The sequence below is a fragment of the Scyliorhinus torazame genome, chromosome 23, assembly GCF_047496885.1.
Source record: "Scyliorhinus torazame isolate Kashiwa2021f chromosome 23, sScyTor2.1, whole genome shotgun sequence".
In the NCBI taxonomy this organism is placed as follows: domain Eukaryota; kingdom Metazoa; phylum Chordata; class Chondrichthyes; order Carcharhiniformes; family Scyliorhinidae; genus Scyliorhinus; species Scyliorhinus torazame.
In genome coordinates, this window is record NC_092729.1 from 38,553,874 (window position 1) to 38,568,729 (window position 14,856).

Here is a 14,856-nt window from a genome sequence, read left to right on the forward strand (position 1 = left end):
CCCTCATCCTCGTCTGTCCCTCCCTCCCTCATCCTCGACTCTGTCCCTCCCTCATCTTCGACTCTGTCCCTTCCTCATCCTCGCCTCTGTCCCTCCCTCATCCTCGACTCTCTCCCTCCCTCATCCTCGACTCTCTCTCTCCCTCATCCTCGACTCTGTCCCTCCCTCATCTTCGACTCTGTCCCTTCCTCATCCTCGACTCTGTCCCTCCCTCATCCTCAACTCTGTCCCTCCCTCATCCTCGACTCTGTCCCTCCCTCATCCTCGCCTCTGTCCCTCCCTCATCCTCGACTCCCTCAACTCTGTCCCTCCCTCATCCTCGTCTCTGTCCCTCCCTCATCCTCGACTCTGTCCCTCCCTCATCCTCGTCTCTGTCCCTCCCTCATCCTCGACTCTGTCCCTCTCTCATCCTCGACTCTGTCCCTCCCTCATCCTCGACTCTGTCCCTCCCTCATCCTCGACTCTGTCCCTCCCTCATCCTCGACTGTCCCTCCCTCATCCTCGACTCTGTCCCTCCCTCATCCTCGTCTCTGTCTCTCCCTCATCCTCGACTCTGTCCCTCCCTCATCCTCGACTCTGTCCCTCATCCTCGTCTCTGTCCCCCCCTCATCCTCGACTCTGTCCCTCCCTCATCCTCGTCTCTGTCCCTCCCTCATCCTCGTCTCTGTCCCTCCCTCATCCTCGTCTCTGTCCCTCCCTCATCCTCGACTCTGTCCCTCCCTCATCCTCGACTCTGTCCCTCCCTCATCCTCGACTCTGTCCCTCCCTCATCCTCGACTGTCCCTCCCTCATCCTCGACTCTGTCCCTCCCTCATCCTCGTCTGTCCCTCCCTCATCCTCGACTCTGTCCCTCCCTCATCCTCGACTCTGTCCCTCCCTCATCCTCGACTCTGTCCCTCCCTCATCCTCGACTCTGTCCCTCCCTCATCCTCGTCTGTCCCTCCCTCATCTTCGACTCAGTCCCTTCCTCATCCTCGCCTCTGTCCCTCCCTCATCCTCGACTCTCTCACTCCCTCATCCTCGACTCTGTCCCTCCCTCATCCTCGACTCTGTCCCTCCCTCATCCTCGACTCTGTCCCTCCCTCATCCTCGACTCTGTCCCTCCCTCATCCTCGACTCTCTCCCTCCCTCATCCTCCTCTGTCCCTCCCTCATCCTCGTCTCTGTCCCTCCCTCATCCTCGACTCTGTCCCTCCCTCATCCTCGACTCTGTCCCTCCCTCATCCTCGACTCTGTCCCTCTCTCATCCTCGACTCTGTCCCTCCCTCATCCTCGTCTCTGTCCCTCCCTCATCCTCGACTCTGTCCCTCCCTCATCCTCGACTCTGTCCCTCTCTCATCCTCGACTCTGTCCCTCCCTCATCCTCGTCTGTCCCTCCCTCATCTTCGACTCAGTCCCTTCCTCATCCTCGCCTCTGTCCCTCCCTCATCCTCGACTCTCTCCCTCCCTCATCCTCGACTCTGTCCCTCCCTCATCCTCGACTCTGTCCCTCCCTCATCCTCGTCTCTGTCCCTCCGTCATCCTCGACTCTGTCCCTCCCTCATCCTCGACTCTGTCCCTCCCTCATCCTCGACTCTGTCCCTCTCTCATCCTCGACTCTGTCCCTCCCTCATCCTCGTCTGTCCCTCCCTCATCTTCGACACAGTCCCTTCCTCATCCTCGCCTCTGTCCCTCCCTCATCCTCGACTCTCTCCCTCCCTCATCCTCGACTCTGTCCCTCCCTCATCCTCGACTCTGTCCCTCCCTCATCCTCGTCTCTGTCCCTCCGTCATCCTCGACTCTGTCCCTCCCTCATCCTCGACTCTGTCCCTCCCTCATCCTCGTCTCTGTCCCTCCCTCATCCTCGACTCTGTCCCTCCCTCATCCTCGACTCTGTCCCTCACTCATCCTCGTCTCTGTCCCTCCCTCATCCTCGACTCTGTCCCTCCCTCATCCTCGTCTCTGCCCCTCCCTCATCCTCGACTCTGTCCCTCTCTCATCCTCGACTCTGTCCCTCCCTCATCCTCGTCTGTCCCTCCCTCCCTCATCCTCGACTCTGTCCCTCCCTCATCTTCGACTCTGTCCCTTCCTCATCCTCGCCTCTGTCCCTCCCTCATCCTCGACTCTCTCCCTCCCTCATCCTCGACTCTCTCTCTCCCTCATCCTCGACTCTGTCCCTCCCTCATCTTCGACTCTGTCCCTTCCTCATCCTCGCCTCTGTCCCTCCCTCATCCTCGACTGTCACTCCCTCATCCTCGCCTCTGTCCCTCCCTCATCCTCGCCTCTGTCACTCCCTCATCCTCGACTCTGTCCCTTCCTCATCCTCGACTCTGTCCCTCCCTCATCCTCGCCTCTGTCCCTCCCTCATCCTCGACTGTCCCTCCCTCATCCTCGCCTTAGTCCCTCCCTCATCCTCGACTGTCACTCCCTCATCCTCGCCTCTGTCCCTCCCTCATCCTCGACTCTGTCCCTCCCTCATCCTCGACTCTGTCCCTCCCTCATCCTCGACTCTCTCTCTCCCTCATCCTCGACTCTGTCCCTCCCACATCCTCGACTCCCTCCCTCATCCTCGACTGTCCCTCCCTCATCCTCGACTCTGTCCCTCCCTCATCCACGACTCTGTCCCTCCCTCATCCTCTACTGTCACTCCCTCATCCTCGACTCTGTCCCTCCCTCATCCTCGACTCTGTCCCTCCCTCATCCTCGACTCTGTCCCTCTCTCATCCTCGACTCTGTCCCTCCCTCATCCTCGACTCTGTCCCTCACTCATCCTCGTCTCTGTCCCTCCCTCATCCTCGACTCTGTCCCTCCCTCATCCTCGTCTCTGCCCCTCCCTCATCCTCGACTCTGTCCCTCTCTCATCCTCGACTCTGTCCCTCCCTCATCCTCGTCTGTCCCTCCCTCCCTCATCCTCGACTCTGTCCCTCCCTCATCTTCGACTCTGTCCCTTCCTCATCCTCGCCTCTGTCCCTCCCTCATCCTCGACTCTCTCCCTCCCTCATCCTCGACTCTCTCTCTCCCTCATCCTCGACTCTGTCCCTCCCTCATCTTCGACTCTGTCCCTCCCTCATCCTCGACTCTGTCCCTCCCTCATCCTCGACTCTGTCCCTCCCTCATCCTCGACTCTGTCCCTCCCTCATCCTCGACTCTGTCCCTCATCCTCGCCTCCCTCCCTCATCCTCGACTCTGTCCCTCCCTCATCCTCAACTCTGTCCCTCCCTCATCCTCGACTCTGTCCCTCCCTCATCCTCGCCTCTGTCCCTCCCTCATCCTCGACTCCCTCAACTCTGTCCCTCCCTCATCCTCGTCTCTGTCCCTCCCTCATCCTCGACTCTGTCCCTCCCTCATCCTCGTCTCTGTCCCTCCCTCATCCTCGACTCTGTCCCTCTCTCATCCTCGACTCTGTCCCTCCCTCATCCTCGACTCTGTCCCTCCCTCATCCTCGACTCTGTCCCTCCCTCATCCTCGACTGTCCCTCCCTCATCCTCGACTCTGTCCCTCCCTCATCCTCGTCTCTGTCTCTCCCTCATCCTCGACTCTGTCCCTCCCTCATCCTCGACTCTGTCCCTCCCTCATCCTCGTCTCTGTCCCTCCCTCATCCTCGACTCTGTCCCTCCCTCATCCTCGTCTCTGTCCCTCCCTCATCCTCGTCTCTGTCCCTCCCTCATCCTCGTCTCTGTCCCTCCCTCATCCTCGACTCTGTCCCTCCCTCATCCTCGACTCAGTCCCTCTCTCATCCTCGACTCTGTCCCTCCCTCATCCTCGACTCTGTCCCTCCCTCATCCTCGACTCTGTCCCTCCCTCATCCTCGTCTGTCCCTCCCTCATCTTCGACTCAGTCCCTTCCTCATCCTCGCCTCTGTCCCTCCCTCATCCTCGACTCTCTCACTCCCTCATCCTCGACTCTGTCCCTCCCTCATCCTCAACTCTGTCCCTCCCTCATCCTCGACTCTGTCCCTCCCTCATCCTCGACTCTCTCCCTCCCTCATCCTCCTCTGTCCCTCCCTCATCCTCGACTCTGTCCCTCCCTCATCCTCGACTCTGTCCCTCTCTCATCCTCGACTCTGTCCCTCCCTCATCCTCGTCTGTCCCTCCCTCATCTTCGACTCAGTCCCTTCCTCATCCTCGCCTCTGTCCCTCCCTCATCCTCGACTCTCTCCCTCCCTCATCCTCGACTCTGTCCCTCCCTCATCCTCGACTCTGTCCCTCCCTCATCCTCGTCTCTGTCCCTCCGTCATCCTCGACTCTGTCCCTCCCTCATCCTCGACTCTGTCCCTCCCTCATCCTCGTCTCTGTCCCTCCCTCATCCTCGACTCTGTCCCTCCCTCATTCTCGACTCTGTCCCTCACTCATCCTCGTCTCTGTCCCTCCCTCATCCTCGACTCTGTCCCTCCCTCATCCTCGTCTCTGCCCCTCCCTCATCCTCGACTCTGTCCCTCTCTCATCCTCGACTCTGTCCCTCCCTCATCCTCGTCTGTCCCTCCCTCCCTCATCCTCGACTCTGTCCCTCCCTCATCTTCGACTCTGTCCCTTCCTCATCCTCGCCTCTGTCCCTCCCTCATCCTCGACTCTCTCCCTCCCTCATCCTCGACTCTCTCCCTCATCCTCGACTCTGTCCCTCCCTCATCTTCGACTCTGTCCCTTCCTCATCCTCGCCTCTGTCCCTCCCTCATCCTCGACTGTCACTCCCTCATCCTCGCCTCTGTCCCTCCCTCATCCTCGCCTCTGTCACTCCCTCATCCTCGACTCTGTCCCTTCCTCATCCTCGACTCTGTCCCTCCCTCATCCTCGCCTCTGTCCCTCCCTCATCCTCGACTGTCCCTCCCTCATCCTCGCCTTAGTCCCTCCCTCATCCTCGACTGTCACTCCCTCATCCTCGCCTCTGTCCCTCCCTCATCCTCGACTCTGTCCCTCCCTCATCCTCGACTCTCTCTCTCCCTCATCCTCGACTCTCTCTCTCCCTCATCCTCGACTCTGTCCCTCCCACATCCTCGACTCCCTCCCTCATCCTCGACTGTCCCTCCCTCATCCTCGACTCTGTCCCTTCCTCATCCTCGACTCTGTCCCTCCCTCATCCTCGACTCTGTCCCTCCCTCATCCTCTACTGTCACTCCCTCATCCTCGACTCTGTCCCTCCCTCATCCTCGACTCTGTCCCTCCCTCATCCTCGACTCTGTCCCTCTCTCATCCTCGACTCTGTCCCTCCCTCATCCTCGACTCTGTCCCTCCCTCATCCTCGACTCTGTCCCTCCCTCATCCTCGACTCTGTCCCTCCCTCATCCTCTACTCTCTCCCTCATACTCGACTCTCTCCCTCCCTCATCCTCGACTCTGTCCCTCCCTCATCCTCGACTCTGTCCCTCCCTCATCCTCGACTCTGTCCCTCCCTCATCCTCGACTCTGTCCCTTCCTCATCGTCGACTCTCTCCCTCCCTCATCCTCGACTGTCCCTCCCTCCCTCATCCTCGACTCTGTCCCTCCCTCATCCTCGACTGTCCCTCCCTCCCTCATCCTCGACTCTCTCCCTCCCTCATCCTCGACTCTGTCCCTTCCTCATCCTCGACTCTCTCCCTCATCCTCGACTCTGTCCCTCCCTCCTCCTCGACTCTGTCCCTCCCTCATCCTCGACTCTGTCCCTCGCTCATCCTCAACTCTGTCACTCCCTCATCCTCGACTCTGTCCCTCCCTCATCCTCGACTGTCCCTCCCTCATCCTCGACTCTGTCCCTCCCTCATCCTCGACTCTGTCCCTCCCTCATCCTCGACTCTGTCCCTCCCTCATCCTCGACTCTGTCCCTCCCTCATCCTCGACTCTCTCCCTCCCTCATCCTCGACTCTCTCCCTCCCTCATCCTCGACTCTGTCCCTCCCTCATCCTCGACTCTGTCCCTCCCTCATCCTCGACTCTGTCCCTCCCTCATCCTCGACTCTGTCCCTCCCTCATCCTCGACTCTGTCCCTCCCTCATCCTCGACTCTGTCCCTCCCTCATCCTCGACTCTGTCCCTCCCTCATCCTCGACTCTGTCCCTCCCTCATCCTCGACTCTGTCCCTCCCTCATCCTCGACTCTGTCCCTCCCTCATCCTCGACTCTGTCCCTCCCTCATCCTCGACTCTGTCCCTCATCCTCGACTCTGTCCCTCAACCTCGACTCTGTCACTCCCTCATCCTCGACTCTGTCCCTCTCTCATCCTCGACTCTGTCCCTCCCTCATCCTCGACTCTGTCCCTCCCTCATCCTCGACTCTGTCCCTCCCTCATCCTCGACTCTGTCACTCCCTCATCCTCGACTCTGTCCCTCTCTCATCCTCGACTCTGTCCCTCCCTCATCCTCGACTCTGTCCCTCCCTCATCCTCGACTCTGTCCCTCCCTCATCCTCGACTCTGTCCCTCCCTCATCCTCGACTCTGTCCCTCCCTCATCCTCGACTGTCCCTCCCTCCCTCATCCTCGACTCTGTCCCTCCCTGATCCTCGACTCTGTCCCTCCCTCATCCTCGATAGCCTCCCTCTCTCGATAGCCTGCCTCTCTCTATAGCCTCCCACTCTCTGTCCTCCGTCTCTCTATATCCTCCCTCTCTCTATATACTCCCTCTCTGTCCTCCCTCTCTCTCTCTGTCCTCCCTCTCTAGCATCCCTCTCTAGCCTCCCTCTCTAGCCTCCCTCTCTCTGTCCTCCCTCTCTCTATATCCTCCCTCTCTCTATATCCTCCCTCTCTCTATATCCTCCCTCTCTCTATATCCTCCCTCTCTCTGTATTCTCCTCCTCTCTATATCCTCCCTCTCTCTCTAGCCTCCCTCTCTCTCTCTAGCCTCCCTCTCTCTCTCTAGCCTCCCTCTCTCTCTCGCCTCCCTCTCTCTCTAGCCTCCCTCTCTCTCTCTCTAGCCTCCCTCTCTTTCTAGCCTCCCTTTCTCACTAGCCTCCCTCTCTCTCTCTAGCCTTCCTCTCTCTCTCTGGCCTCCCTCTCTCTCGCGAGCCTCCCTCTCTCTCTCTAGCCTCCCTCTCTCTCTCTAGCCTCCCTCTCTCTCTCTAGCCTCCCTCTCTCTCTCTAGCCTCCCTCTCTCTCTCTAGCCTCCCTCTCTCTCTCTAGCCTCCCTCTCTCTCTCTAGCCTCCCTCTCTCTCTAGCCTCCCTCTCTCTCTCTAGCCTCCCTCTCTCTCTCTAGCCTCCCTCTCTCTCCCTAGCCTCCCTCTCTCTCTCTAGCCTCCCTCTCTCTATATCCTGCTGCGACCCTCCTCAGATCTCTGGGCTCTCCCTATACCCGTCATCCTGCCAATGGGGGCAGTGGTTGCAGCTGCTTGTGGTGAGGTTGCGCAGCTCTGCAATTCCGTGCCCAATCCTCCACCTTGCTCGCCATCTTTACGGCACTACCGTAAACCTCCAGCTTTGTCCTGGCATCCTGTCCCGTGGCCCAGTGTCCCCTTCGGCTGCCTGATATTCGGGTAGTTTTTCCAATGCCCCAGGAAACAATGTGAATATAACTTTTGCACCGCCTTCGTTCCATGACCTTTGCCCTTTCCACCTAGGTTCAAGGTGTGCGAACTGAGTTCACAGTGGAAGTGTACGAAACGCACGCACGGATTGCTCTTGAGAAGGTAAGAGAAGGGTAGCACAGTGGATAGCACAATTGTTTCACAGCTCCAGGGTCCCAGGTTCGATTCCGGCTTGGGTCACTCTCTGTGCGGAGTCTGCACATCCTCCCCGTGTGTGCGTGTGTTTCCTCCGGGTGCTCCGGTTTCCTCCCACAGTCCAAAGACGTGCAGGTTAGGTGGATTGGCCGTGATAAATTGTCCCTACCCAGGGACCACTATAAATAATGATATACTACCCAGGGACCACTGTAAATCATGATATTCTACCCAGGGAACACTGTAAATCATATTATACCGAGGACCACTGTAAATAATGATATTCTACCCAGGAACCACTGTAAATCATGATATTATACCGAGGACCACTGTAAATCATGATATTCTACCCAGGAACCACTGTAAATCATGATATTATACCGAGGACCACTGTAAATAATGCGATTCTACCCAGGAACCACTGTAAATAATGATGTACTACCCAGGGACCACTATAAATAATGATTTACTACCTAGGGACCACTGTGAATCATGATATTATATCCAGGACCACTGTAAATAATGATATTCTCCCCAGGGACCACTGTGAATCATGATATTATACCGAGGACCACTGTAAATCATGATATTCTACCCAGGAACCACTGTAAATAATGATGTACTACCCAGGGACCACTATAAATAATGATTTACTACCTAGGGACCACTGTGAATCATGATATTATACCCAGGACCACTGTAAATAATGATATTCTCCCCAGGGACCACTGTAAATAATGATGTACTACCCAGGGACCACTGTAAATAATGATATTCTCCCCAGGGACCAAAGATGTGCGGGTTGGGTGGATTGGCCGTGTTAAATTGTCCCGTATTGTCCAAAGATGTACAGGTTAGGTGGATTGGCCGTGTTAAATTGTCCCTTAGTGTCCAAAGATGTGCAGGTTAGGTGGATTGGCCGTGTTAAATTGTCGCTTAGTGTCCAAAGATGTACAGGTTAGGTGGATTGGCCGTGTTAAATTGTCCCTTAGTGTCCAAAGATGTACAGGTTAGGGGGATTGGCCGTGTTAAATTGTCCCTCAGTGTCCAAAGATGTACAGGTTAGGTGGATTGGCCGTGTTAAATTGTCCCTTAGTGTCCAAAGATGTACAGGTTAGGTGGATTGGCCGTGTTAAATTGTCCCTTAGTGTCCAAAGATGTACAGGTTAGGGGGATTGGCCGTGTTAAATTGTCCCTCAGTGTCCAAAGATGTACAGGTTAGGTGGATTGGCCGTGTTAAATTGTCCCTTAGTGTCCAAAGATGTACAGGTTAGGTGGATTGGCCGTGTTAAATTGTCCCTTAGTGTCCAAAGATGTGCGGGTTAGGTGGATTGGCCGTGTTAAATTGTCCCTTAGTGTCCAAAGATGTACAGGTTAGGTGGATTGGCCGTGTTAAATTGTCCCTTAGTGTCCAAAGATGTACAGGTTAGGGGGATTGGCCGTGTTAAATTGTCCCTCAGTGTCCAAAGATGTACAGGTTAGGTGGATTGGCCGTGTTAAATTGTCCCTTAGTGTCCAAAGATGTACAGGTTAGGGGGATTGGCCGTGTTAAATTGTCCCTCAGTGTCCAAAGATGTACAGGTTAGGTGGATTGGCCGTGTTAAATTGTCCCTTAGTGTCCAAAGATGTACAGGTTAGGTGGATTGGCCGTGTTAAATTGTCCCTTAGTGTCCAAAGATGATTCGGTGGGGTTCTGGGGATAGGGTGGAGGTTAGGTTTTGCGGGGGTCTGGGGAGGTTAATGGTGATTCGGATCAGAAGCTAGCTGAGGAGTTTGTGGGCTCCGAGAGCGGCTTAGTCTTCCCCCCCCCCCTCCCCTGGCGCCCGCAGCTGGAGGTGTGCCCTCAGCATTACCTTTCTGTCTGCCCCAGGGCGACCACGAGGAATTCAACCAGTGCCAGACGCAGCTGAAGTCGCTTTACACGGAGAGCCTGCCGGGGAACGTGGGAGAATTCACAGCGTACCGAATCCTCTACTACATCTTCACGCAGAATTCAGGAGGTACAGTCCCCCTCTTTAATCCTAACCCTGTCACCCAGTTTGCTCTCGCCAGATGTCTCACTCTCTCTCTCTCTCGCTCTCTCCCGGCAGACATCACCACAGAGTTGGCGTTCCTCAGCCGGGAGCTGAAGTCCGAGCCGTGTGTAGCTCACGCCCTGGCACTGCGGGCTGCCTGGGCCCTGTGCAACTATCACCGTTTCTTCCAGCTGTACAAGGCGGCCCCCCCAATGTCGGCCCACCTCATGGACAAGTTTGTGGAGCGAGAGAGGAAGCAGGCTCTCAAAGCCATGTTGAAAACGTACGTCCGTCTGGAGAGGGGGAGGGGGGGGGGGGGGGGGGGGGAGAGAGAGAGAGAGAGAGAGCCCGGGCCTGGGGCGGGGGCGAGGGGGGGACCCGGGGAGGATAGGGAGACTATTGGGCTGGGGGAGGGGGAGCATGTGGATGAGAGATGGGGAGGGAGAGTCCTGCAGAGGATGGGGGTGGTGGCTGAGGAGAGAGTGTTGTGGGGGGGGGGGGGGGGGGGGGGGGGGTGGAAGCGCCCTGGTTGTGTGTGGGGGGCGGTAAGGTGTTCAGGGAAGGTGAGCCGGGGTGGGTGGAGAGGAGGATCCAGGGGGAGAGATCTCGTGGGGAGAGGGCAAGTAGAATGCGGCCCAGGGGACAGATGAAGAGAGTGATGATCCTGGGGGCGAGGGCTGATGCTTGGTGAGATGGGGGGGGGGGGGGGGGAGATGCTGGTGGGTGCGGAGAGGAGTGTGAGAGATGATGGAGGGGTGGGAGCAGGTGAGGGGTGAGGAACTCGGTGTTGTGCGGAAGCGGTGGCTTTACGCTCCATCTACACTCCCAGTTGTTGTAGCATTGACCTGTCCGTGGCCTTCCAGGCCGATAGATTGGTCAGAGGCCATTCCTGACCAGTATTCCTGTCCCGGGTAAGTATCCCGAGTTTATACATCGTTTGACAGAACACAGCGTATGTACCGCGGTAAAAAAAAGACGTGCTGTCGAACCTTTTCATCTTCAACTCATCAGGTAAATTAGGCAAGCTTCCCAAATCTCAAAGCGAACAATCCCCACTGCGGATGGACTGTGAGCGAGCGAATGCGGCAGGGAAACTATTGACGTACTCCCTCAAAGACTAGGCAGATTTCCCCATTCCTTCAGCTTCCACAGGGGCCTGGTCCTTGGGTGTGAACATCTGTGAACCTGACATAATGATCTGCCCTGCTGAGTCGGTGACTAAAAACTTCGACAGCATGTCTCTTTCCCCTCATCCCCATCCCACCCCGGTAATACCCTGAATCTGTGGGTGAGCCCGTTTGGAGCGTGGTGGCCGTGATGGGAGATTACCAAACAAAAGGGCAATGGGAGACTGGGCCTCCCACGAACAGGGTCTCTGTCATGCGACGTCCCGGGGACAGTCGGGTGTAAAGGGACCCACTCCTCTCTTTCCCTTACCGCCCCACCGGGAGAGGTCTCCAAAAGGCGTGGTGATTCCAATAGTTGGTTGGTGCCTGTTAGCGGCACGTGGACCATTGTGTTTGTCCGGTGGTGCACCCCCTCCCTCCCCGTCCCCACCGCCCCATCCACCCGAGCTAAACACCCGACACTCTAACCAAGTGTGTCAGCAAGGAGTTGGGGGGGGCGGGGGGGGTGGGGTGAGCGCGGGATTTCCACCGAATTGCATGTGCCCGTGTGTGCGCGCACGCGCTTGATGTGTGATGTCTTTGTGGGCGCGTGTTGGTTTGTGTGCACGCGTGCCTCTGCTCGTTTGTGGGTGCGCACGCGTGCGTTCGTTTGTGTGTATGCGTGCACGTTTGCGGGTGCGCGCGTGAATTTGTGTGTGTCTGTGGCTGCCCACTTGTGTTTCTGCGAGTTTGTGCACAGGTTCGCATGTGTGGTGCCTGCAGTGCGTCTTGGTGGGCGGACAAGTATTTTTTTTTTTTCAATTAAGGGACAATTTAGCGTGGCAATCCACCTCGCCTGCACATCTTTGGGTTGTGGGGGCGAGACCCACGCAGACACGGGGAGAACGTGCAAACCCCACACGGACAGTGACCCAGAGCCGGGTTCGAACCTGAGACCTCGGCGCCGTGAGGCAGCAGTGCTAACCCACTGTGCCGCCGTGCAGGGTGCGCAAGTGTTGTCTGTGTGTGTGTTCGACTGTGTGTGCACGTGTGTGTGCGCTCGTCTGTGTGTGTTCGACTGTGTGCGCGCTCGTCTGTGTGTGTTCGAGTGTGTGTTCGACTGTGTGTGTTCGACTGTGCACGTGTTTGTGTGCTCGTCTGTGTGTGTGTTTGACTGCACGTGTGTGCGTGCTCGTCTGTGTGTGCGTGCTCGTCTGTGTGTGCGTGCTCGTCTGTGTGTGCGTGCTCGTCTGTGTGTGTGTGCTCGTCTGTGTGTGTGTGCTCGTCTGTGTGTGTGTGTCTGCTTGTCGTTGTATGTGAATCTATGCTTGTCTGTCTGTGTGTCCGTGTCTGTGCGAGCTTGCGCCTTAGCATGTCTGTGCAAGCGTGCGCCCATGCGTGTCTGCGAGCACACGCCCAGGCGTGTGTGTACGAATGTGCACCCAGGCGTGTCTGTGCGAGCACATGCCCACGCGTGTCTGCGAGCAGGCGCCCACGCGTGTCTGTCTGAGTGCCTGTTGCAGTTCGTATTCATACGAGCGTGCATGTGTTCAGTGTGCATGCCTGCGGGGACGTGCGTGCATGTTTGCGTGCGGATGGGTCCAGTGCTTTACCACCTCCCCGCCACATACCTCCTGTAGTTTTTGCACGTCGGTTATGTAGAAGTGTCCTTATTGTGTTACCGTTGTCTCTTGCTAACGTTTTTTTTTGCCCGCCTCTCTCTCCTCTCTCTCTCTCGTTCTCTCTCTCTCTTTCTCTCCTGTCCTCTAGTTACCGGCCAGCGTTACCTGTGTCCTATGTGCAGTCCGAACTGGCCTTCGATAGCGAGGAGGAATGTCAAGTGTTCCTGGGCTCACTAGCCCTCACCTTCCTCAAATCTGATAGCACCAAGATTGACTGCAAGCAGAGCGTCTTGCAGCTGCCGAACTTCTGACCCTCCCCCAGCCTGTGTCCAATCGAGGGGGGCGGGGGGGGGGGGGGGGGTGAGAGTGTGTTCACCCGGCAATGTCACTGTCCCGCAGAAGATCCGCTGTTCTGATGTCTCTCGCTCTGAGATTCCATTTAATTTTTGTTTTAAACAGTTAAGTTTTGAGGGACGCCTTTGTGTTTTTCAATTATTTTTTTTATCTCTGCAAAGCCTGGCCTCTGCAGCCCTTCGCCCGCGGGAGTGACAGCTCTCCTCAAATCGAGCATCTCCTTTTGGGTTGTACAGCGTTTCGTGGGTCTGGATCTCCCATGGAGAGACACAGCAACCCCCGCTATCCTGTCCCATTCCTCTGCGCACACCTCCACCAAAAACACTCTCAAGAATTCTGCCGAGTTCTGAAACCTTCTGTGATTTGTGCATCTGGGGATTAATCGTGTTTTGATATATCGCTGCCAAACTCTTAAATGTAAATGGTTAACGAAGATCATTTATTTTGTGTTTGTGTATATAATATTGTGTATATTTATATAGAGATAAAAGATGTGTATTTAAGGATCTTTGCTTTAACTTTAAGAATCTGTACAGACTTGTTGGAATGATAAAGTGTTTTCTCCCCTAACCCCTTTCCTCTCTCTCCCTCCTCCCCAAACCCCTTACCCTTTTTTAAAAAAAAGGAATCAAGTCTAACTTTGTAAAGTTTTCATGTGTGTATATTTTTGTACCTTGGTCACAGTGAGACGCTAACAATGTTTCAGTTTTTCTTTCTCTCCCTCTCTCTCTCTCTCTTCCCCTGATTCCTCTCCCGTTCCCCCTCTCCGGCCAGCTTGAGGGAGCGACGGAACGGCACGCAAAAAACCCCCCCCCCCCCCCCCGAAAAAACCTCGAAACAAATAGAGGCGTTCAACATAAAAACGAAACCGGCAGTGCGACGGCCCGCCAAGCAAGAGGCCCCGAGACTCGCGACGCTATCTGCGGCTGGAGCTTGGAATGAGAGGACTGTATCTCGTCGCGGAATCCAAGAGCTTTTTTCTCCTCCTCTTTCCCCCCCCCCCCCCCCCAAACTCGAGAAGTAGCAATGCAAGCGGCGAAGAAAGATCGGGAAGAAAGGGACTGGTTACCTTGGTTCAAAGCGAGAGGGAGCTGAGGTGTGCATGGAAGATATTAAACTGGTCAAAGAGAGCAACAAGAGGTGCAAGTGCGTCATCCTCCTCGAGCCCCGTGTGCAACGATGTTCTGCAGATTAGCCTTACTGGCGACGAGGAGTGGTGAGGGGGGTGGGGGGAGGGGTGGAAGGTGCCTATGTTTGAGTAGCAATGTTTCCTTTTCAGGTTGTGCAGTCGCAGGATCGCGTCACAGACGCTGGGAGTCTGTCGACGCTCTTCCCCATTCTACCCCCTCTCTGAACCCCCCTGTCCCGCTCCTCTCCTCTTTTCCCCCCCCCCCCCCCCCACCGCCCCGTCAACGACATTGTGACTCTATCCCTCCCTCCCCACCCCTCCCGCCAGACCCACTGCAGTTGCGTTTTGTTCTTTTTATTTTCAACCCCCCCCCCCCCCCAAACCCAAATTCTGTCCTCCAATCTTTTTTCAGAATGAATAATGTTTTTGAATTCTTGTTCCCAATGTCTGAAATAAAATTTTACAACAGATTGGAGTGTGTGCGGGCGTTTACTCGCTGCTGCCGCAAGGTGAGGTTACTGGGTATCGGACCCTGGGCCGTACCTCTCCTGGGAGCGGGGGTGGGTCGCGGTCGCAGCGATCCCGTGGGGATCCCGCGTCACTGTCGCTACCGGCTTTTAACATGGAGAATGCCAGCCGCCTCTTTTTTTATTTTATAAATTTCGAATCCCCAATTCATTTTCTCCAATTAAGGGGCAATTTAGCGCGGCCAATCCACCTACCCTGCACATCTTTGGGTTGTGGGGGCGAGGCCCACGCAGACACGGGGGAGAACGTGCAAACTCCACACGGACAGTGATCCGGGATCGAACCCGGGACCTCGGCGCCGTGAGGCAGCAGTGCTAACCCACTGCGCCGCCCTCGCCTCTGGCTTTTGCCTCTGTGGCAGCAGACACCAGCAGTGCACCTTCTGGCCAGAGTCACGCAGCTGGAGAGAGCTGCGCAGGAGAGTCCCGCGCACAGTAGAGCTGTGCGAAGCGTTTGCTTGGTCCAGAAGTCCAGGGCTCCTGATCAACAGCCAGCAAAGAAAAAAC

The 14,856-nt window shown here is 56.4% G+C and overlaps 1 protein-coding gene across 1 annotated transcript in view; it reads left to right on the top strand.

Annotated features, from left to right (window-relative positions):
- The window catches only part of LOC140399549 (uncharacterized), a 74,972-nt gene extending 60,680 nt beyond the window's left edge, over positions 1-14,292 (top strand). Inside the window, 4 exon segments of the mRNA XM_072489093.1 lie at positions 7,495-7,563; positions 9,467-9,596; positions 9,687-9,894; positions 12,488-14,292. Of these exon segments, the coding sequence (XP_072345194.1) occupies positions 7,495-7,563; positions 9,467-9,596; positions 9,687-9,894; positions 12,488-12,650 (570 nt within the window). The 3' untranslated portion in view covers positions 12,651-14,292.
- The last annotated feature ends 564 nt before the right edge of the window (positions 14,293-14,856 follow it).